Source organism: Hypomesus nipponensis, chromosome 19 (assembly GCF_054491055.1).
Source record: "Hypomesus nipponensis isolate SF chromosome 19, ASM5449105v1, whole genome shotgun sequence".
Taxonomy (NCBI): domain Eukaryota; kingdom Metazoa; phylum Chordata; class Actinopteri; order Osmeriformes; family Osmeridae; genus Hypomesus; species Hypomesus nipponensis.
Genome location: NC_140379.1, coordinates 9,507,225 through 9,531,506, shown reverse-complemented (window position 1 = coordinate 9,531,506; position 24,282 = coordinate 9,507,225). Strand labels below are relative to the sequence as shown.

At 47.6% G+C, this 24,282-nt stretch overlaps 1 protein-coding gene across 1 annotated transcript; it reads right to left on the bottom strand.

Moving 5' to 3' along the window:
- Nucleotides 1-23: 23 nt before the first annotated feature.
- apba2b (amyloid beta (A4) precursor protein-binding, family A, member 2b) lies at nucleotides 24-20,427 on the bottom strand. Its single transcript, XM_084682638.1, has 13 exons — nucleotides 20,350-20,427; nucleotides 9,810-11,500; nucleotides 9,384-9,470; nucleotides 9,038-9,077; nucleotides 8,100-8,245; nucleotides 5,902-5,937; nucleotides 4,716-4,802; nucleotides 3,685-3,870; nucleotides 2,788-2,967; nucleotides 2,404-2,616; nucleotides 2,122-2,241; nucleotides 1,678-1,818; nucleotides 24-1,596 (listed from the first exon to the last, which is right to left on the bottom strand). Exons 2-13 carry the CDS (start codon nucleotides 11,478-11,480, stop codon nucleotides 1,525-1,527), a joined length of 2,979 nt encoding a protein of 992 aa, XP_084538764.1. The 5' UTR covers nucleotides 11,481-11,500; nucleotides 20,350-20,427; the 3' UTR covers nucleotides 24-1,524.
- Between the last annotated feature and the right edge of the window lie 3,855 nt (nucleotides 20,428-24,282).

Sequence of the window (24,282 nt, the reverse complement as noted above, 5' to 3'; positions counted from 1 at the left end):
TCAATGAAACAATACAACCAAAAGACAAAACATTCTTATCAGACACCTAAAAATGTTACGCTGACCCAGACACATTTCAGTGGGTTTTATTTAATGTTTTATTATCTTGTCTCATTGACGTGACACTATCTTAAGAGGCATGCACATAGATAAATGTATGGTTACGTTTTCTAATGTTCAGTACAATGAAGTTGAACCAGGAGCTGTCTAGTGGCCAGGCTCACTCAGTCACAGTGGGAAGCTCAGCTTTCATTCTGTCAATGCTCACACAGGAAATGAAGATATTTCGATGACAAAACAGTGGATCTTACTTGAGCACAATACTAGATGAGATTCTCTTTATTTACACACATTCTAGCAATGGCAATGGGCACAGCTCACACAACGACACACTCAACACCCACTCACGAGACGACACACTCAACACCCACTCATGACAACACACAACACCCACTCACACAACGACACACTCAACACCCACTCATGACAACACACAACACCTACTCACAAGACGACACACCCAACACCCACTCATGACAACACCCAACACCCACTCACACAACAACACACTCAACACCCAGTCAGAACAATAGCTTCCGTTTGGGACAGAATAACTTGATAAAGTTACTGTGGTACAGTATAGCACACATAGAAAATATTCTTTCAAGTTTCAAACACTGATTTGAATTCAAAGAAGCTTAAACAATAGTTCAGAACTACTTAAGGGAGAATGTGCTGTTCAACAAAATAGTTGCCAACATACATGGGGATTTAAAAAAGACACTTGCACAACCATTAGAATGACATGGTCATAGTAAGGTAGAACTTCAGTATTGCCCTCATCTGAAGGATATGGCCTTTAATCACTTGGACCTTCACCTGCTAACCTTGGTCTAATTTGATGTGGATCTGCTGAGCAAGGGGAAATAACCCAGGTTCAATCCCGGGCCAGCTCTTTTACAGTCCATCTAAACTACGATGACAGCAGTGCTGAACTGTCTCTCTATCGAGTTCTTCTCTCCCCCGACTTCCACACCCTTATCTTTACTCTCCTCCCTTCTTCCCACCTGTACCCCGACATTCAGTACACATTCCCCCATGACCTGCAAAATCTATCCCCCTCATTAGTACATCATATATTTACATCCCCAAGAAATACAATAAAGTACACAGGAAATACGCTGACACACAGGAACTAATTACATTTATATGGATAAAAAAAAAATCAATGCATTCATTCATTCACTCACTTCCTGTTCCTCACTCAGAGGACTAACAAAGCACAGACAACAAACAAACAACAACCAATAAATAAAGTTAACATTCTCTGTCTCGGAGTATGCCTGGTGTTAGAGCAGGGATGGAGGAATAATGGTAGAAGTCAACAAGTCATCAGCAGAGAAGAAGATGAAAAGAAGTCTCTTCCTGCCCACCGGAAGTGAAGCTGTCCTCGGCATGTCATTTGTCAGTCCGTCATGTCCATCAAAGTTCTTGTAACCAATCACAGGAGGAGCAGAGATATCCTTATATGTACATGGGTGTCTCCTGGCCAGTGAGGAGGCGGAACATGGCGGCCGGCATTGTCTTCATGTGAATCTGAAGCACAAACAAACCCCATAAGCAAGCATCGAACTGTGTGTGTTTTTTGTGAGTGTGCTCCACAGGTGTGCGTCTCACCTCGCCTACAGAGTTGGACAGCGCCTGGACGATCTTCTCGTGTGCCGTGGCCACCACACTCTGGCTGTTGATCTCAATGATGCGGTGTCCTACCCTGACCCCCCCTCGCTCGGCAATGCCCCCCCTCATCAGACTGCATATCTGGGGGAGTGACAACACACATACAGCTTACTGAGTGGGTGATTGATTGATAGATTCATCATTCATCTATTTGAGAGGACAAGTAAAAAGAGGAGGAGAGAGTGAAGCAGGAGAGAGAATGTTAATAATGCATGCATGCCACCCCACACTCCCATCAGTGGTCAGTGTTGCCTCTGGAGGCAGAAGGTTTCATTAGACAGATCGATCTGCTGGCTAGCTGCTGACTCACTGAGAGATGACTGAGAAATGTGTGTGTGCGTGTTTGTTTGTATGTATGTGTGTGCGTGTGTGTTTGTGACCTACGATGCCATTCTGTACACTGAAGCCCAGCTGGTACTTGAGGTCGGGTCTTTTGATGAGGACAGTGGTGACAGGAGGACAGCTAACAATGTTCAGCTTCACCTGCACCTGGTTCTTCAAGCCCTGGACACGCACACACACACACACAACACAACACAACACAACACAACACATACACCCACACACACAGGAACAAGGAATGAGATCAGACAGGATCAGAGATAGTGAATACATCATCGATATGATCTGATAAATAGCTCTCTGAGTCCACGTCTCTCTGCCTACCTTGATGATGCCCTGACAGGTGGCGAGGGGCAGGCCCACCAGGCTGGTGTTGTTGATGGACATGATCTGGTCTCCGATGCTGAGCTTCCCAGAGCGGGCGGCGGGGGCGCCATTGAGCATGTTGGCCAGAATGACCGTGGGCAGGATGGAGCCCCAGCCAGACTCCACGATGACCACGCCCAGCATCTCCCCCTTCTGCTTCTCCACTAGGAGCTGGGAAGATATGCACAACTACTTCAGTGGAGGTAGATCAAGGCAAACAGAAGTCATAAAAGAACAGACGGTGTGCACCCGTCAAAAAGAGGACATTTTGTGGGGATAACCAGATGGTGAAGCCCAGGTAACTGTCACATGGATCCTCCTCAGAGTCCTGGAGCTTCCTACCTCTTTACAGTTTTCCGAGTTAGAGAAGTGGATGAGGTCATCGTTGTACATTTCCTGTGTGTTGATGATGTCACTGTACTCCTTCTGGCTAAGGTCCTCAGGGTTGATGCCATTGGCTCTCAGGAACTCCTGATAGGCCACGCTGAAGGCCTGGCCAATGGACTGGGCGATCAGCTGGGCCTGGGGGACGAGCCGCAACCAACCAGGAAACAACGTCAGATGTCTGGGAGAGAATAGCCAGTCTGTACAGATTCCCCCTGCCCCTGCACATGACCCCCTACCCTCTGAGACAGAAGACAGATGGGAACTGTCTCATCAGGCACAGCTAGCAGGAGAGGATATCAACCACCATGACAGGCAGTATGTGTCACCCTGGCCTCGCTTTGTGTCTGTCACAGTCTTGGTACTGTAAGTGACTGTCTCTCTCTTGTCTTTGTCACAACCCCAGCACTGTGTGTGTGTGTGTGTGTGTGTAAAGGAGAAAGAAAGGACTGCATTGCAGAAGCAGACATCTCTGGCAGGATAGTGGAGAGAGATACTCGATCAGAATCCTCTTTGCTCTGCTGCATCTCTGGCTGTGACCAAGGTCACATGACATGTCCTCTCCAGGTCATGTGACCCCCCCCCCATCCCCCCCTCCCCCTAGGCGGCTAGCTGGTTTTAACACCTCCCTGGCTCTCACAGCAGGAAGGTCTGTGATTTAACACTAACAACCTGTCACAACAGCTCAACAGCTCAGTGACAAGGACCAGGCCCTCTGCCCTCAGTACCATCTTGTCACCACCTCTCTCTCTCTCTCTCTCTCTCTCTCTCTCTCTCTCTCTCTCTCTCTCTCTCTCTCTCTCTCTCTCTCTCGCTCTCTCTCTCTCTCTCCGTTTGTCGCACACGCAGACTCACGTCTTCAGACTCAAAGACGTGGCAGATCATCTTGTACTGTTTCTTGGTGTCGGGTGCCCCTGGCGTGGTCTCTATGCAGTCCTGGGAGGCGGTCCGGGGCATGCGGCGCCGAGCCATCAGAACCACAATGTTCCCGATGTCAGCGATGTACGAGATGGTACGCAACGCATTGTCCATCATCGTCTCCTGGGAGCACAACAGCGTCAACACCATAATCATTAAAAACAACAACAGCGGCAGCACCATCCACAGGTTATTGGTCACCAGACGATAATATCATTGAGTGTGTTTGTATGTGTGGTAGATTTAAGTACGTTTAGAAAGCCTCTATCAGTAAGTCTAATGGGCTGTACATTTGACTGTCCCTGAAGGGTCAGATCCTGACCTCTCCTTACACACACACTAGAAGAGGGGAGAGGAGAAGAGACTGCATTGCAGCATGTTGGTGTGTGCCAGGCAGCCCACGCACTGCCTGCTGTTAGGAAGACAGACAACTGCTCCAGAGCTCGAGCCAACCACACACAAAACAAATGAGCATACAAACAAATCGCTACAAAAACTGACTTTGATTCAGATCTTAGAGGGACCACACAGGTTCAGGGTTATACCAACTGAATGATGACCATGTCGGGATGTAACTGATGTTATGTATCACAATGTTAGATCACATGCTGAAGACACATATTTATATAAGGTTCATTTGTGCTCTGCTCTGCACTGTCTGCAGCCAGATGTCCACGAGCTTTTTGGCTTTGCTAAAGCGATTTATCTCCCTCTCTCTCTTTCTCACTCGGCCTTTCTCTGTCCGTCTGTTTTCCCTCTCTATCGGTATCTCTTTCGGTCCCTTTTTTTCCGTCTCTCTCTCAGTCTGTGGAGACTCCAATGTGCCAGATATACACGTCACCAGATTTGATGATGATGAATAATAGCTGTCTGTGACAGTCACTGGGGACTGTCATAGTCCCCCAACGGGGATCTGCCCATTGGGGTTAGGGCTGCGTGTGTCTGTGTGTGTGTGTATGTGTGTGTACCTGTGAGTCAGCATTGAGGACCTTGATCCTCTGTGTGGAGATGAACAGGTCCACCTCCGTCAGGCTCTGTCCATCTCCCTCTGGGCTCTGGAAGGACACACACAGGAAGCACACGGGTCAGAGTGCCCTGAGGAAGAACCAGGCAGCCATGCTGCTACACACACCCACAACTGGAGCCTGGTACCGTAACACACCCCAGACCTGGAGATCCAGACTACTGCACTGAATCACTGACTCAATCGCGTCTTACATGTCTGTACCTTGTCTCTATTATGTCTGTGTTGTGTCAGAACTGTCTATAGATGAGCATCGGAAGCAGAGAGACACAGGTGGCAACACCAGTTAGAATCATACAAGCTACAGCTGAGAAAGCATACATGCACAACACATGGGGGCCATGCTGAGGTGTGAGACAGGGGAGGGGACGGGGTGAGTCAGCAGTAAAAGGCTGGACGGTGAGGGGTGAGTGTAAGGGCAGGGGGTATGAAATGGGAAGGGGTGAGGCAGAACCGAAGGCTGGGGTCATGGGGACCTGCTTGGCACTTGGTTTCATCACAATAGTGATGATGGAGAGTGGGCACTGCGACATGGCACAGTGCAGTATTTGTAACCCATTCCCAGCTGGCTGAGGCATGAGTGTGCCAGGATAAATAGAGAGAGGAGGAAAGGAGAAGAAAGGAGAGGGGGAAAGAAGAAGAGAGGAGAGGAGGAAAGTAGAGTAGAGGAGAGAAAGAGAGGAGACGAGAGGAGGAGAGAGGAGCATGGCAGAGTAGAACACTTGCAGTAATCGGTGTGTCCTGCACACTAATCCAATTATGTATGATTTCTAGTAATTAATTAACATGGCTGCTGCGTGTAAAATGAGCAGATTAGTGTAAACAACACAGTATAAACATCATAAATAGACAGTTCAGCTCAAATATCCTGTACACAACTGTTGCTGTTAATGTGATAGTTGATACCCATTTACTAATAGTTTCTAGTAACTCAGATTAGAGAGGCTTGTTGTTCTGTGATTGTTTAGAGGCTGCTGGGATACGAAGATCCTCCAGCTCTCAGTGATGCCAGCTATCTATGACCCACACATACATGCAGACACACACAGATGGCTGGGTGGAGGAAGGGGAGAGTATGGGGAAGGTGGCGGTACTTCTTTGGTATATTCAAATTGTGTATTTTTACACACCGCCTTTTTCTTGATTTTGGCAGCCTTCTGAACCCTCTGGTGGGCGTGGCCAGGCATGGCATGGGCGTGGTCGGGCAGGCGGGACAGGAAGAGGCGGGGCAGGGACAGAACGGGGTCGGCAGCAAACACAAGAGGACAGGAAGTAAAGAAGGAAGATAAGAAGGAGAGGAAAACCGAACAGCCATAAGCACGTGTGCTACCTCTCTGCTCTGAACATGTGAGCAGAGAGAGGGAGTGAGAGGGGGAGGAATGGAGAGGGCACAAAGAGGAGAGAAATGGAAACAGGAAGACAGAGAGAGGTAGAAAGACAGAGAAGTATAGTTAGACATACAGTGAGAGAGAAGAGAGTAAGGTATAGGTCGAGAGACAGATGAAGATACATATATAGAGAGAGCAGGATGGAAAAAGACAGGAGGAGACAAACATTGACAGAGAGGTGGCACAACCATGTTTGGCTGAAACAAATCAAAACAGCAATTAGAGGGAGATAATTGCTATTTTTTTCTCTATTTGGAAACATCAAATCATAACACATGCAAAAATGAGTTTGATACTGCTATTGTTCTTCCTTTTCAAACTACAGCAGAAGGCTGATCGTCAGAACTTCAGATGAACACATTACAGTAGGCTACCTCTATAGATGAGTGAGAGGCATTCCTGAGTTCTCCTTTTGAAGCTTACAGTAATGTATCAAAGATACTCCTGATAACATGACACCCTTTCAGATCACGCCAACCTCAATACAAAGCGTCTGAGTTCTAGAAAAACCTGATTCTAGAATGTTCAAGTTTACAGATAGAAGACAGAGGATGAAAATATACTTCACGATGTAGGCATTTAGAACATGGTGTAACAAAGAGGGATTTATGTGAGGCAGAAAAGAAAATAGCAGAATATGCCTGTATGATGAAGAGAGACAGAGATATATTTAGAATAAACCAGCCTCTCCATCTTTAGCAACAGTGGTCCGTCTAGAAAAGAAGTAGTAGACAGTCAGGAGAGAGAAGCTAGCAGCTAGCCCGTAGGAAGACGCTTGTAGCTAGTTACAAATGAAGAGCTAGCAGCCAGCTAGTGAGAAGCCAGCTGCGAGTTTGGAAGGAGCAAGAGTGGGCGGTGAGCTGTTGCAACCTGCATATAAATGAGAGGCACCTCATGCCAAAAAGATGTGCATAAATTATCCAACCTTGTTAAACTGCAAGACCATGTGTAATTTCCCACACAGTGTCAATGTCAAGTCCCAGTGTTGTGTTCTCAGGGTCACACTTTCAAAGGATGCAGGTACAATTAAAGTTGTCTGGGTGGGATATTGTTGTTGTTGTTGGCTTGTTATATGGTCTGGTTTTGGACCACAGCAAGTCAGGACTGTGTTGAAAAAGGTATGTGTCTGTGTTTGTTTCTTTGTGTGTGTGTGTGTTTGAGAGAGAGAGAGATAGAGAGAAAGAGAGAGAGAGACAGAGAGAGAGAAAGAGAGAGAGAGAGAGAGAGAGAGAGAGAGAGAGAGAGAGAGAGAGAGAGAGAGTGAGAGAGGGTTTAAGATGAGGAGCCGGTTCTGCTGGCTCTGCTTAGCACCATATGGCCCATTCATCTACAGACACATGTGCTGTTCTTCCTCCTCCTCCTCCCCCTCCTCCTCCTCCTCCTCCTCAGAGAGAGAGAGAGAGAGAGAGAGAGAGAGAGAGAGAGAGAGAGAGAAAGAGAGAGTGAGAGAGATAGAGAGAGAGAGAGAGAGAGAGTGAGTGAGAGAAAGAGAGAGAGAAAGAGAGAGAGAGAGAGAGAGAGAGAGAGAGAGAGAGAGAGAGAGAGAGAGAGAGGGAGTAGTCTTGTCGGATGACCTAGCTACAGTACTCGCAGAAATAATGAAGTTGAAAAACATACACCCAGGCAGTAAAGCGTTGCCATGGTTTCATCTTCAAAGGCCTTTGATGGAAAAGTGAGATAGAGTGAAGGACAGAGACAAGAAAGTGCATGATAGTGAGTGAGAGAGAGACACACACAGAGAGAGAAGAAAGGAAAAGAAGGAAAGCAAAAGAAGGAGGTCGGGAGAGAGTGACAGAGAGAAAGAGAATGAACAGACAGTTTGTGTCCCGATGAGTTGGTCCCAGGACACCGCAGGTGTGGAGAAGCTTTAAAGACTGAGGGGAGCCAGAGACGTGTTCTCTTCCACACCCACCCCTTCCTCCACCTTCCTCCCTCCATACCTTCACCCTGCTCACAGCCTCCTGGGCCTGCATCATGCGAATGTTCTTGGAGGGGTTCCTCTCTGACAGCAGCTGGGTGGAGCCCAGGTAGTTAGCAGCAAAGATGATCCCATCAATCAGGTCTTCTGGCTCACATGGTCCCGGCACTGGAGGGGGAGGCCGAGGGGGAGGGGGGAGGAGAAATATGATGGGATTAAATATAGAAATAGATGAGCTATATTCCTGTTCTGGCTAGGGTGTGTGAGACACAGAGACAGTGGAGGACTGGACCCTGGTAGGAACGCTGGGGGAGTGTGGGGGGAGGTGGGGGAGAACAGCAGAGGTTTATCCATGTGGGATATGGAGATGAGGACTCTAAAACACCCCCACCCAGGGACTCAGCTCACCAAAGAGCTTGGAAGGGGGAGGAACAGGCAGCCAGAGAAACAGGCAGTCAGAGGAACAGACAACCAAACAACCAGCTCAGAACATTGGGTCTCCTCTCATAATATGCTGTATATGTGAAGAACAACCTGACTTGAAGTGGAAAAAGAGTATAACTACTCTAAATCTAATTTAATGTATTAAATTAGAGTTTAATTGAGTTTAGTGTAATTAAATTAATCTAGTTCTACATAATTTGAATAGTACTTAAAATATACAGATTGTGTGTATTCACCTACTTATTGACAAATGTAATACATTAGGTATGTTTCAAATTATAGTTTGTGATTATACTTTAAGTACAAAATGTTTTCGCTTGGGCAGAGTCTTAGCTGAAACTTCCTCTGCCTGGCTGTATCTGTAGTAGTGAACATCCCCCCTCCTTCTAATCATATACACCTCCTGCATCTGGACAGATGGAATCATCTCACCAGCTCTACCCCACCAGTCCTCCTCTACTTACCAGAGATCAGGGTAATCACCAGATAGGACAGACAGCTGAGATTGAGACTCACCATCCACAAAGCTGGGGAACGCCGCTGCTTTCTTAGTTTGCTGCAGAACAAATAAACAAAGAAATAGAGAAGAGTCAGAGATGGTGATGAGACTGGCTGAAGCACAGCAGGAGAGAGATCACCAAGACCAAGAGCCACTTCCTGTCTGTGGACCATATCAAACCAAAACAAACAAGAAGACACAACACCAACAACCACTCTGCAGCTTCATTCTCAGAAGGTTTCTGAGTTACAAAGTGGGACCTTTGTAACTCAGGCTATGGATGCAGCTAAGAGTGTGACAGTGGATGTACTTTACTGTACGTGCGTGTGTGTGTGTGTACATGTGTGTCTGTGTGTATCTAACCTCTGGAGTGTTGTTGTTCTCCAAAGGAAGGTTGAGATCGGAACGATTCTGCTTTCTGGTTGGCTGCTGCTCTGGGCCGTTGGTCACCTGACGAGGGGGGCGGGAGGGGTTACATGATGACCTCAGCACCGAAACACAGAGCCACAACTGGGTGCAGATGCAGAACAGTGACGGTCACCCTATTAATAACTGTTATAGTTCTATAGCTGGTACTACTCTCGTGCCCTGCCCTACTCAGTCTGACCCAGTTCCACACTGCTACGCTAGCTACATCAGTTACCATGCATTCACACACGTGCATGCGACTAAGCAGGTGCGTCTCAGCATGGGCCCTCAGGAGACAGCCGCTCACCATCTGTGGGCTCCTCACCCCCCTATTACTCTCCTCTTCCTCTACTTTGTATGGTCCTATGTACTCGTGCTGACCTGTTCCTGGGCCCGGTGTGGACGGTCTTCAGGCGTACTCGCCCGCACCTTGAAGCCCCTCTGAAGGTCCGGGTTGTTGTGGCGTGTGGAGGGCAGGTTCAGGGACTTGGGCCGGCTGTCGTGGCGGTGGAGCGGGTAGGGGCCGGGGGCAGGAGAGGGTTTGGCAGGGGGTAGTGCAGGGGGAGGGTAGTTAGCAGGGGCGGAGTCGTGAGCCAGCTCCTCTGGGCTGTGGTCGGTACCACTGCTCAGACTGCCCATGCTCATACTCATCTTGATCTCGGCCACAATCAGGTCAATGTCCTCCTCAGCCTCCTCCCCCACCTCCCCTCCTTCCCCCACCTGCCTCCCCCGGTATGGGGACACACCCACACAGTTCCCATTGGCCTCTGGGACGTAGTAGTCCTCTGTGTAGCCCCGCCCTTCTCCCGCCTCCTCCTCCTCTTGCTCCTCTTCATTGGGAAGGTACTCCTCACTCTCCTCTTCCTCCTCCTCCTCCCTGGGGGGTGTCTGCTGCATCGGGGCGGGGCTTGGATGGTGGTGGTGCAGGATTGGCTCAGGCCGTCCGTCGTAGATCTGTTGATCCGCATCCTGTTCCACCACTTCACAGCGTACTTCCCCCTCCTCCTCATCCCCATCTCGGTCCACCCACTCCTCTCTCACCTCAGCCTCTTCCTCTTCCTCCCCCTCTCCCTCGACCCACTCCTCTCTCACCTCAGCCTCTTCCTCTTCCTCCCCCTCTCCCTCGACCCACTCCTCTCTCACCTCCTCCTCATCCCCCTCTCCCTCGACCCACTCTTCTCTCACCTCCTCCTCCTCCCCCTCTCCATCAACCCACTCCTCTCTCACCTCCTCCCCCTCTCCCTCGACCCAATCCTCTGTCACCTCCTCCTTCTCCCCCTCTCCCTCGACCCAGTCCTCTCTCACCTCCTCCTCATCCACCTCTCCCTCCTCTTCCACCCACTCCTCCCTCAACTCATCATCCCCCCCTCGTCCTTCCTCCACCCAGTGCTCCACAACCTCCCCCACCTCCCTCTGCTCGCCCTCCCCCTCCTCCCACTCTTCTACAGCCTCCTGACATTCGTCTGTGTCTGCAACAGGCTCCACTGCAGCCCTGCAGTCGCCACGGCTACAGTCCCCTCTGCTACAGTCGCCGCGGCTACAGTCCACGCTCTCCATGTAGGAGTCGTCTTCGGGGCAGTAGCGGATGTAATAGGTCACGCCCTCGTCCTCCTCCGCCAAGCCTTCATCATAGTCTTCCTCCTCGTCCGATGTGTTGTTGACGTAGTCAGAGCTGGAGTCTCCGTCCAAGCTGTCCGCTCGACCACGGAAGTCTGAGTGGGCGTGGTCGTGGGCGTGGTCATGGGCGTGGTCGTGGGACTGCTCACACTGGTGGTCAGGTGTAGAAGGAGTGGCCGGCCGGTGGGCTGTCAGCTTTGCATCCAATTGGCCACAGTAATGTGGCTCCGCCCCTTCATCTGGTTGGACATGGGCCTGATCATGTGAGTCTTTAGGATACGAAGCTGGGTGGGACCGCACGGGTAGCTTCCTGTCATGTGACTCTGAAGGGAAGGGGGCGGGGCAGGTCCGGGGGAGAGGCTCAGCCATACTGCTTCCTCCCTGATTCGTTCCTGGCCTCTTCCTGTGAGCCATGATATGCTGTTTACAGGCCATGCATGGCTACCGTCACAGTCCTGACAAACACAAAGAAACAGTCATTAATAGCTAGGCTGCACACACACATGTACACACACACACTGACTCTGTCTGCATCTCTTTCTTTCCCTCTGACAGACCGATCCATTACCACTATTGAATTGGACAGCTTCTCATTTACTTACACACAAAGAGCAGCGGCACTGCTTACTAGGCAATACTACGAGTCCCACAATGCAACACCTCACTCAATACATCCCCACTGGGTTGGACAAAAGCCTGACACTGTGCCAGAAACAATGAGAAGCATCTTGAGAGAGAGAGAGTGTGTGGGAGGGGGGTGATGGAGGGAAGTCAGAGGTTGGCAGATGAGTCAAGCAATTGACCCTCTGGTATACAGAGAGACAACCATACACCTGGGAGCTCTGTCCTGTCTATTTCTCTTGTTCTTTCTTCACACAATTCTAGCAGCTAGGCCAGTACAGGGGGACCCAAATTCAGGAGAAAGAGGGAGATAGGGAGGGGGAAGATAATAAGATTATTTTGGGTGCTTCTTCATACGGGTTTCTGAAACAATTCAAGAATCTCATTAAAAAGTTATCAGGCCACAGAAAGATAGCACGAATCGTGAAGAATTCTATTATAGAGGACACACACAGTTGAAGCATATTGTCAGGACATATTACTTTAGGTGTCAATGCAGCAGTTTTAGCAGTCCTAAAGTGTTTCACATTGACACGTTCCCCTGAGCCTTCTCAATCCATCCACCCATCCTGCCTTTCACATAATATATTTCTCCCATCCATCATCCATCCTACTTTTCTCTCTTCTACTTTCTCTCATTCGTCCATTCACCGAGCATTGCTCAGGGCCGTCGCCAGCAGTTGCTCGTGACAACAGCTCTCTGAGGAGTTTGTTGTTGCTTTCACAGCCCATCTCTCTTTCTCTCCTTCTCCCTCCATAATTATGCTTTCCATCACACTGATTACAATGGCTAATTACCCTCGCACGGGCCTGCACAGAAAGGCTCTCCCCCCCACACACAAACACTCTCCCGTGCATCCCTCTTTCAGTGTGTGATTGCGGGGTGGGGCCAAGCCTGGAGGACAACAAGACTGCAGCTAGACTTGGAGGACGCTAGCTAACATACACACACAAACCTACACGTTATGAACAAAGGCTGTCTTCTTCAACCCACAGGCTAAAGGTACAATAGTGAATTTGACAACCACAATGGACGGCCTCCCACAGGCTATTTGCCCCCACCCCCCCACTGGCCCTTTGCTCTCCGTTTTCTTCCCCTTCTTGCATTGTTCTCCATGTCATCCCTCCTCCTCCCCTTCATCCTCCACTCACCACAACCGGGCCACACCCTTCCCTACCCCTATCCCTGTGAGAGAATGGTAACTAAGGGTAACAGCCTCTCCTGGGGACCAGTGACCTTTCACCTCCTAGTTTTTTCCCTGAATGAGTCCATCTCTCCCTCCATGTCTGGATTAAGGCTGATTATTCCACAGTGTTACTATGGCAATGCACTACCACTCACATGGTGTGTGACTGCATATTTACATATGTGTAACATACGTGTACAGCATTTTTGCAAGTATAAATTTGACGTGTAAATCAACATGTTTCCGAACCAGAATGTCCTCAATGTCCCCAGATGTCTGCTTTGTTTGGGACAGGCTGCACATTTCACACACTTGACAGGTTTTATTGAATCTGAATACATTACCATGTGAATGAGAATGGACCTGCCACAACATGCACACACACACACCAGTACATACACGCCAACTAGCAAACACAAACACACACTAGCACAAACACAAACCAGCTCACACACACCAACAGGCATACACACACACATCCCAGCACAAAAGGTGTCCCACCAGCTTAATGATTCTACAAAATCATAATAAAACACACAGAATCATCTTTATTGGCTGATACCAGACCAGCATGCCGGTGTTCGTGTGTTGACAGAAATCAGTCAGTGTCTGGTGTGTCCACATCTCTACTATCTGCCTGTCTACCATCTGCCTGTCTCAAGGAGCCACTTGCATGCTCACATCAGCCATGACAGCCAGTAAGGTTAGAACTGCCTGCATTTACTGTAAGAAAGCTTATAACATGGGTGAGGTGTGTCTGCCAGTTGTCCAAAAAGATCTGCAACGACGTACATGTGCCTAGAGAACCTCCTCGTGGATAATACACAATTGGGCAACTGTTAAACCACAAAATCAAGATAACATTTCACTACAATGTCAACAGCCCGTTTGTATCTGGGTATTTAACGCAACATAGCTAATTGATGCAAATGGGAGGGTAATTATCAGCTAACACTGGTTTGATTTAAAATCCCCCTCGCCTGCATCCCAACAGGACATCTTAATCTCTTCCTTCCTGTGCAACACCAGGCTCATGTTGCATTTGCTCTCTGTTTCTCTCGAGCTCTCTTGGAAAACAGCATTTGAAAAGACCTGAACAAGACAGAACAGGACAGGGTAGATTAGAAACGGGACAGAGTATTGCAGAGTAGCGCCTCCATCTCTCATTTTCTCTCTCTCTCTCTCTCTCTCTCTCTCTCTCTCTCTCTCTCTCTCTCTCTCTCTCTCTGTGCTGCACTCTCTGCTACAGAGGCCTAGAGAATACTAATGCCTTCGCCCGCATACTGGAGGCCATTGTTCACACTGAGGAGAAGTGGGGAGAGGAGAGAAGAGGAGAAAGATCTGTCTTTATTCCCAGGCTGTAGCTTGAAATGTTCTAATCATCACCTGAAGACACGGAGCAGAGGAAGACAGCACCACACATGGCAACGCTGCACACACAATGACAAAAACCTTGAGCTGTTATTGATTCCATCTCCCCCGCAATCGATGTCATTAGTGGTGTGTGTGTGTGTGTGCTGTGGTGACACAGCTGGAGCACAGCTGAATCAGAGAGTGGTGTGGTTGCATGAATAATGCCCTCTAAAATGGTCAGACGAGCCCAGAGGAGAGGTGCACACACACACGCGCACACACACACTCCTGTTGAACCTAGCTGGCCGATGCCTTACAACCCATCATAATGACTTGCTTTATGAAGCATGTCTTAGTCATTAAAGAGTGAATTAAAGTACTTGAGCACAGTCGGCTGGAATCAATCGAGTCTCAGGAGCCAGACTAGTGAGACAGTAAACTGGGTGGGTCTGCTTTAGCATACAGGCTCTCCTGTATGAGGGTAGGTGGGCTGCCCCCCAGCCCTATGCTTGTGGTCCAAGATCCCAGGGCTGTTTCAGGGCTGTTTCAGGGCTGTTTCAGGGCTGTTTCAGGGCTGTTTCGGGGCTGTTTCGGGGCTGTTTCAGGGCTGTTTCGGACACGTTTCAGGGCTGTTAAACTCCTCAGCAGGAAGCAGGTTCAGAGGCACAGCGGCGGCAGGGAGTTCCCATGGAGACCAGAGTGACGCTAGAGGGAGGTTTCTGGTCACCTGCTGCTTCTCTCTGCTGCTTCAGGAAATGACTCTGTGAACAGAGGTCTGCTTCACAGAGGGCACAATCACAAACACGCATGGATGCTGACACGCACACACGCATTGCACAAACACACACACACACGTCCATCTTTTTTCACAGGTCTGATAAAAACCACACACACAGACACGCAGGCACACACACACTGTCCTACCAGATGTCACCCTTTTGGAAGCTTTCAGAATCAGCCCAAACCGAAAATGCACTCAATAGCATGACGTAGACGCTGGCACAGTTCCAGTAATCATGGCTTAGGCTCAGAACTCACAGAAAGAGAACACTAAAATTGCAGCTCTCAGTCCATCCCCACTCCGACCCTGCCACCCGCCACCTCTAAAGTGGAGGGGACAGCATCACCTTCCCACAATAACCTGCTGTCATTATAAAACCGCTTATCAGAAAGCAACGATGAGTGATTGGCTTGTTCACCATGGTTGGTGATTAGTGGGTCATACTTCCGTAGTAAGTGACTGGCTGGTTGATACCTCCATGGTTGGGGATTGGCTGTGATGTATCAGGCAGCAGTGTCAGCCTAAACCCTGAGGCTTCTCTACCACTCTAGAAAGTGATGGGAGTTCACTGAGGTTGCAGCATGTGATGAGGCGTTCTAATGTTCTAGAATATGGTGAGAGTTTATTAATGTTCCAGAAGGATAATGAGGCTTCTCTGATGTTCTGATGTGTGATGAGGTTTCTCTAATGTGTCTTTTAAGTCACTTCAACAGTCTCTCCTAGGGGCATCAGTGAGCAGGGATGATAAAGCGGTTGGAGAGCTTGCTTTTAGTGAAGCCTAGTGTGTCAGGAGAGGAAGAGAACCCCCGGCCTCAGCTTTAGGCCCCAGCCTCAGCCCCAGCCCCAGCCTCAGTCCCAGTATGTAGTAATGTATGAATCACAGCTATTTTGGGATTGTGGTTTTCTTGTGCTCTCTGTGGGAATCTTGAGGGACGCTCCTCCATCACAGCAGACAAAGAGGTCAACATCAAGTCATGTGTGAGCGTTTCTTTGTCCCTTCAAGTGAAATAAAAACTGATCATGTAACACAGATACGTGTCCCTAGCCATGTGTGTTTGTGTGTGAGGTTGTGACCAGCCTTGCTTTTATGGCAGTGTGTTGGTCAGCGATCCTATGATGGATACAGGATTACACAGCTCAGATCCAATCCCCTTACATCACCCTAACCCTAACATCACAGAGCGGAGCTGCCCCTGGGGTGCTAATCTGTCCTTCAACCACCCAGCAGCCATCAGTATCAACTACCTTGACTACAACTCCCACCAGTATGAACTAGCTAGACTACAACTTCCAACAGCCATCGGTCTCAACCAGCTGGACAACAATTCCCAACATCCACCATTATCAAGTATCTTTCCTACAACTCCGACAAGGTGAGTGTGAGTGAGTCTGTTGAGTGACAGGATAGTAGTCTCTCTAGTAACACTAAATACACTCTGCTCCTCCTCTTCTACTTCTCTCTCCTTTTTTTCCCTTTTTTTCTCCATGACATCTCCCTCCATTATCTCCTTCCTCTCTCCTCCTCCTCTCTCGGCGCACTACCTCCTCTCTTTCCACCTCTCTCTCCCCCCTCTCTGTCCTTCTTTTCTTTCCTCGTTCTCTCACGTTCCTTCCTCTCCCGCCCCTCTCCACCAGCAGTGTAAATAAGAGATGAGCAGCAGCAGCTCTAGAGAGGTTTACAGCTCTGCTGTCGTTTTTGCTACTCTTCCTCCACCCTACACAACTTCAAAGACATATCCCCCGACACCTTGGTCCTCCTCCCTCCTCTTCCTCCTTCCTCCTCCTCGTCCCTCTTCCTCTTCCTCTTCTGTTAGGATAGCATGAGTCCCATCTTCTCGTCCTATCAGGAGAGGAGAGGACAGTTCTCTCAAGCGAGACTCCTCACATAAACGCAGATTTCAACGACAACGACGACATCTACCGAGATAATGTGTCTGGATGTAAGATGAGAATCCCTCTCTAAGCTCCTCTTACCCATCCAACCTCCCTTTCCTTTGTTCACCTCACCTCTTCCTCCCTCTCTCTCACTCATTTAACCACCACTCCTTCCACCTCTGTCTCCTCCTCACGTGCCTCCCTCCTTCTTTCCTCCTCTCTTCACTTCCCCCTCCTCCCCCCTCCCTCCCTTGTTTCTTCCGTGCAAGAGAGGAAGATGGCGAGTGCCTACTGAGAGCATGTTTGTTTTGTTGACTCCCAAAGGCCCAAAGGTTGCCCAGGCTAACCAACAGGTTCCTCTGCGTCACAGACAAATACGCACACACAATGGCAACCCAATAATACCAATCTAGTTCTTTAGGGTTCTCTAGGGTTATGGTGGTTTCTGCAGGGTTGGGGTCCAGGTCAGGTGAGATGACCTGAAACACAGAAACAGACCCAGAAAAGTGGGAAAAGAGAAAAAGATGACAAAGGAAAGAGAACAGTTTGTGAAATTTTTGAAAGAGGGCTGTTCTGTGTGGCTTGGTGGAATACTGAACAGTCTGACAATGAATGAGATTCAGATTCAATACCACTGCTGCCATCGAAAAAGGGAGGCGGGGGAGGAGTGCACTACACTAAGAAGGAGCACTGGATCACCGGATCACAGTATAGTATCTCTCTCCATCTCGGACTTTCTCTTTGACTTTGTATCTCTGTCCCTCTCTGTCTCTCTGTCTTTCTTACTTTGGTCTGTCTGTCTGTCTCTCTTTCAAACAAACAGTCTCATAATCTGCCAGTAACACTAGACCAGACAGAACCTGACGAGGCGTTGTTTGATCTGAACAACAGCCCACACACACACATAGACACACACATACACACACACATACATACACACAAATACATACATACACACACACACACATGAAGGATCTGAGGAGAGGAGATACTGGCTCTGCAAAACTGACTCAGCCTCCCCAGAGAGAGAGATAAAGTGAGAGAGAGAGAGAGAGAGAGAGAGAGAGAGAGAGAGAGAGAGAGAGAGAGAGAGAGAGAGAGAGGGCTGGTTATGAGAACATGCAGCTTGTTAGAACAGTAGATGGGAAGCTAGAATCTCTAAACACTCTACAATCAAACAACTGCTGCTTCTACACGTGCATACAGATGTATTATATCTTTCATGATACTAGAGTTGTGTTAGATATTGTGTTCGTTGGTTGTATGTGTCTGTGTGTCTGCCTGTGTTTGCATGTGTGTGTTAGTGTGTGTCTGTGAATATTGTCTGTATGTTTATGTGCGCGTGTGTGTCTGCGTGTGTGTATACATAAGTGTGTATGATGAGATCTAAATCTCAGTTGACAGCCAGGGTTAGATCTGGGACAGTGACATGCTGACGACAGAACACAGCACACAATCTGAAAGTCATCCTGTCTTCATTAAGCACTTGCTATATGGTCACTATCATTGGGATTCAGGAGTTGCAGTCTCGTCACCACGGTAGCGGAGACAACAGAAAGGTCCTGGCAGGTTCCAGAACAGCCAGTAGAATGTTCTATGGGACTGACCATTCTGACCATCCCTTCATAAGGACGCTGAATGAAGCTTACACACACACACACACACACACACAGAAAGACAAAGAGCTAGTGATTTCAGAGGGAGACTTTCGGAAAGGAAAAGAGAGGAAAAGAGAGGAACATAATGTGATGAGGACAGAGGAGAGTTAGAAGAGGCATGTGACTCACATCGTGGGAGTATGTTAGCTAATCACTGGCACAGAGCAGCATCTTTCTCCTGTCCTCTCCTCCCCTCCTTCCCTTTCCTTCACCAGCTGCTAATTCCTTGATAGTTGGAGCTTCTCTAGATAATTGACTGGGGAGTAAAGTGTCATCCAGCGTGGATCTATAAATACACTCCCAGCAGCCCTCGCTCAGCGACAGGCTTGGTGCTCCTGCACATTATCAGGATCTTCAGCGGGACTGATGAGCCACTGCTCCCTGCCAACGCCAACCTCCCCCCTGCTATCAACTTCTGCTCAGCCTCAGCCTGATCAAACGGGAATGCTGCCTTATGATCAAACAAAACAGCTATACAGAGCTGTTGATGCCATGCCATCCTCTTTCATGTTGCTATTACACAGAGATGAACAGTTCTAGAAACGGGCCACTGGAACATGGATCTGGTTGTATGGTTCTTGGATGTTGTCCCCAGGATCTGACATGGATACAGTTAAAAACATTGTCACCAAGGTTTCAAGATGTTGTCTCTACAATGCAACAGGACAATATCATTTAATGATTAAAGTCAATCTGATAAACAAGTGGTAAAAACAAGTCACTAATGGTGAACAAGCCACTAAAGTGGAGCTAAAGACATCATTCCCTCTCCCTCCAAAAACACACTCAGCAGCTGTTTACGTAACTGAGGACCATAAACAACACAAACTACCTAGGGGCATATGGAGTCCCTTCTGAAGTTCCTCCTGAGGCCAAGAGAATAAACTTCAGTATGATCGCTTATGAGAGGAGGGGAAAGGAATGGAGCGAAGACGAGTGGACTTGCATATAATGACTGACAAGAAATGACACGATTACTCTATTGTCACTAATCAAGCTGTGTTTATGCATAGCTGTTTCAGAAGTCGGACCAGCAAGGCAGACAGAGCAGAACTAGTGGCCTGCTGGAGCTGCCTCGACAGGCTGGCTGGTGGCAGAGGACAGAAACAATACAAACAGACAGTGGACATAAGGCTCTCCCTCTGGCCCAGAGGAGAGAGACAGGGACAAAGGGAGATAAAGGGAGGGAGGTAGAGAGAGATGAGCAGAATAAGACGAATAGAGGTAAAGTGGCACAAAGAGAAGCAGAGAGAGAGCAATAGCAAGGGAGAGTATGTCGGGTGGGGGTGGGTGACAAAGAGAGAGAGAGAAATAAAGAGAGAGAAAAAGAAAGAAAGAAAGAGAATAACACATAGAGAGGGGGAGAATAACAGAGAAAGAGAGAGGGGAAGACAATGACAGAAAAAGATAGAGATGGTAGACAGAGAAAAAGATAGTAAAGAGAGAGAGGGAGAATCCCTATACTGTTATTGGACAGACAACTCCCAGTATAGAAGTAATGGATGTCCAGAATTTAGCATCATCATACAACAACCACGTAAACATAAATATTCCAGATATACTCCAGGCTCAATTGTCATACAAAGACCATTTCGTGTGTTATATTCCCAGCTATGGAATACATGATCTGAAAAGTGTGTGGTGATGAGGGGGAAATCCATCAAGTATCACTGGCTGTTTATCCTGGCTGGTTTCATACCCTGGCTGGCTTGTTGGATAACCGGGATGGTAGAACTCGAAGATGCTCTAAGAATGAAAAATCACGCATATTTGGTCGCAACAAACAGTAGCCTACATCTCTCCATGGATAAATACAGCAAGAATCTTACCTGTAGATGTGAGCTGGGCTTTGTAGGCTAATATCGATTGGGTCACCTCCCTTACTTGTACAGTGAAAAACGGATGCTGCATCCAAGAAGCGATCGCACAACCTCGCATCACTCGATGCATCACACGGAGAGCGAGCCACTGACAATGCCCCGGAATATGAACAGCACAGACTCACACGGACTCAGCCCCGAAACGTGTATGAATACGCCCCACTGCGGTGAACGGTAGAGTGGCGACGGCGGCAGCGGTTGCAACAGCAGCAACGGCTGTGGCAGTTACCGCCTACTCACCACGACCAACGAGATGTAGGCATTAGCCTACTCATACATTTGATTTCCACGGTATTGATTTAATAATCAAATGGTTTAAACGTTAATTTCAGTCTTAGTTTGGTTTAATGACGAAATAGCTATGTTTCATGACTCCAGCCTAATCTAGACCGTTTTCAAACCAGGATTCACGTTGAAGAAGGCAGGCCCTGTCTAGACCTATTGCAGCTACATGACAAAGACCTTGCGGTAAAACAGAAGGGCAGTGTGTGCTGATTATCCTCATATTAGGCTTGCCTCTCACTCTGAAACGGAAGAGAAACAGAAAGAAAGAGACACTTGTCTCTTTAAAGAGAAGTGAACCCTGAAATGGCTCTACTTCTCCAGAAACAACAGAAACGAGCAAAATGATTATGCCTGCTCTAATCTGAGGGTCATAATCCCGTCTAAAATACCGCGGAGGGATTTTGCAGATGGGTAATCATGTATCCAATCGTCCTGAATTACGTTATCTGAGCAGTGATCTCACTGCTTCATGGTTGTGATCACAGACAGTGGTGGAACCAGAGTTTTAGATATGGGGTGGCCAAGGAGTGGCCATGGCTACTTCAGGGGGTCCATTGACCATGACAGAAAATGTGTGTGTAACCCTAGCCTGGCATCTAAGGATCTTGAATAAATCATATGATTGATGATTAGACACATCTTCAATGTGGTTAGTGTGATCCACTAGGGTTACTTTATTAGGGGCCGTTTAGGAAATAATTCAGACTGTCCTTACACAAACACATGAAACACGCATTCACATATGAAAAGTTCACACACATTCATACTACTGAACATTTACAGACACATTTAAATGAAATGCTTGCACAGACGCATGTGAAACACATTCACACACCCATATTTATGAAACGCTCAAGTCTTATAAGGATGAGTAAGAAGCTTTGAGAATGTAAGAGTGTGAGAACATTTTCACTATCTTTTCACTATATCTGAAAGTCAGTTCAGTATATTCAGAAGGCATTTCAGTGTATAGTGAAGTCAGTTAAGTAGTTTAGCCATTATACAGAAACAGGAGGAAAATAGCTTTAAACTAGAACAGAAATGTAGGTGGAATGTCCAAACCCCGTAGCCGGCGAATATCGACCAAGAGTAGCATTTTGCGGTGGGTCCATGTCTTGGCACAAGTGTCAAGTGGCCACATTTTAATAGCTGTTGTCAGGTTGAAAATCGTTTTTCAACAGGTAGATTGTTTTTTGGTTTTTGAAAGAAGAAAAAAACTTTTTAAACTTTAAATTAATTTTTCACGTCTGGACCTGATAGTAGTCAGAATATGTGATCTCCCTGTTACACGGCTGAAAATGTCTGACACACCAACCAAACTATCTCAGGTGACTTCTGTCCTTGCTGGACCTGGGCACAAGAGGTCACATATCTTTATAGCTGTAGTCAGAATAAGTGACCTCCCTGTTACATGGCTGAAAATGTCTGGGGTGGCCACTCCAATATCAGGGTCCAATATCAATTTTGTAATCCTCTGTTAAACGTCTAATTGGCCCATTTTAAAACTGAAGCAGCACTAACGAAACTTTTAACGGCACACACCAGCAGAAACGAAGCACAAACAAACGAGACTATTTTGGGTCAATTTTTCATTTCAATTTGAAGCATGTTGGGGAGCTGAGTGACGTAATCGCCTTAACATGTAATGTCTAATAGCCTATTTTAAAAAGCGATGTAGCACCAACGAAAATGTTAACGGCACAAAACAGCACAAACGGAGCACAAACCATTGAGACTAATTTTTCCGATGTTTTGCGTTGGGTGTTGTACCAACTTCACGCTCTGACTCCGCGACTTAATTGTCCCAGCTGGCTTGTAGCCACAACGGATTTACTGTAATCATGCAAATATGCCATTCACGTGTCGTGCCAAAAAGTGACAATTTCTGCCAAATAATTTAACAGTCCGCGGAAGCATATTTCCCAGCTATATAACTTTAGGACCGTGGCAATAGCAAAGGTTACTATGTCTTTGTAAACGTTTCTTGTAACAAGAAACACTGTTGGAGCCGTAGCCTAAATAGGTAGGCTATGATATTTAGACCCATGTGATTATAGGCAATAGCCTCCTAAACTAACTGGTGTCTTTGGTAACATTTTTTACTGCGTACAGAAGATGGCGACATACTGCCACTTTTGTATGGCAAGTGTAGAAGGGTTTTCTCAGCCAAGCTCAGTGAAAAAAGATAACAGTCAGCGAGAAACGTTTACCCCCGTTCATGCCACTCAAACTTTCAGGCGTATAGTATCTATAAAAAAATGTGTGTGTGTGTACGAGTGAGGGGGGAGAGGTCATAGAGGGGACGCCCCTAATGTATTAAAGATGAATTCACAGCTGACTCACAATCTCATTTTAATGAGACACAAAGGCCAAAAAGAGATCAATTATTCTACACCCATCCCCCCATCTCCTCTTCTCTTTACCCCAACCACCTCTACCCTATACTCTCCCCTCTCCTCCTCCCCTCTTCTCCTTCTCTCAACCCCTTCAAATTTCCTCTCCTTCTCTTCCCCTCTCCAGTCTCATTGGCCTTCTGTCAGCAAAAATTAAGACTAGGACTGTAGCAGACTACTATGTTTCCTATCGCCCTTGAAGACTGCAGAGTGCAGGGTACTGCTACAAAAGGAGAGATGGAAGAGGGAGGAGGAGAACGAAACGGTGTGATAGTGAGGGAGGTGAGGATGAAATACAGGGAGGAAAGAAGGGTAGGGAGTGAGTGAGTGAGTGAAAAAAAGAAATAGTAGAGAGAGATTGATACTGCAGGAGACAGTGTGAGGGTGGGGGACTTCACACCTGGTCTGTAATCATGACTAGAACATGTCTGCACACATCCTTGATGCCTCATACAGGATATGATGCCTCAGCTGTCAACTCGCAGTGGGGGTTTGCATGCGTTTGTTTGTTTGTGAGAGTTTTCTTTTACCACTACCTCACAGCAGGAGTTGACCAGCTGGTCACTGGATACACTGTCACCGTGGTGACAAACTTTGGCAAAGCAGGTCCTTATGTCATTTCATTGTGAGTGTTTGAGAGAGGGAGACAGAGACTCCCCCTGTAACCCCCCAAATGTTTTAATAATTGAGTATCTGTCCATCCATCCAGGCCTAGGGGGCTGTGTGTCTGAGGGGGTTGTGTGTATGTGTCTATGTGTGGGCAGGGTGTGTGTGGGGTCTGTGTGTCATCAAAGAACAAGCTGATAGTGTTTGGACATTCTGGAGATGAAGATGCCTCCTTTGGAACACAGCAGACAGTGGTCTGAAGTCAGTAGCCTAACTTCACTTTTTTGGTAGAGGGCAGGTGATGTTGGTGAATGTCAAACAAAATTTGAGCCAAACCATAGTTCAGTGCATTGATAAGGTGACTACTGTGAATCTGATGTATTTAGTGTGTCTAGTATTTACTGAGTCTTTAAAGCGTACCTACTGCTTCTCTACTTTGTTATTATTTTATGTCTACTCTGGTCTATAATGCCAATGAAGTGGCAGTAGAGGTGTCCTTTGAAAACTTGAACTATTAGACTGAGTTTACAGGAACAGGCCTGGAGGAACCTAACCACGAAAGTTAATGGGGCAAGCCCTCATTGTATATGTGTGCGTG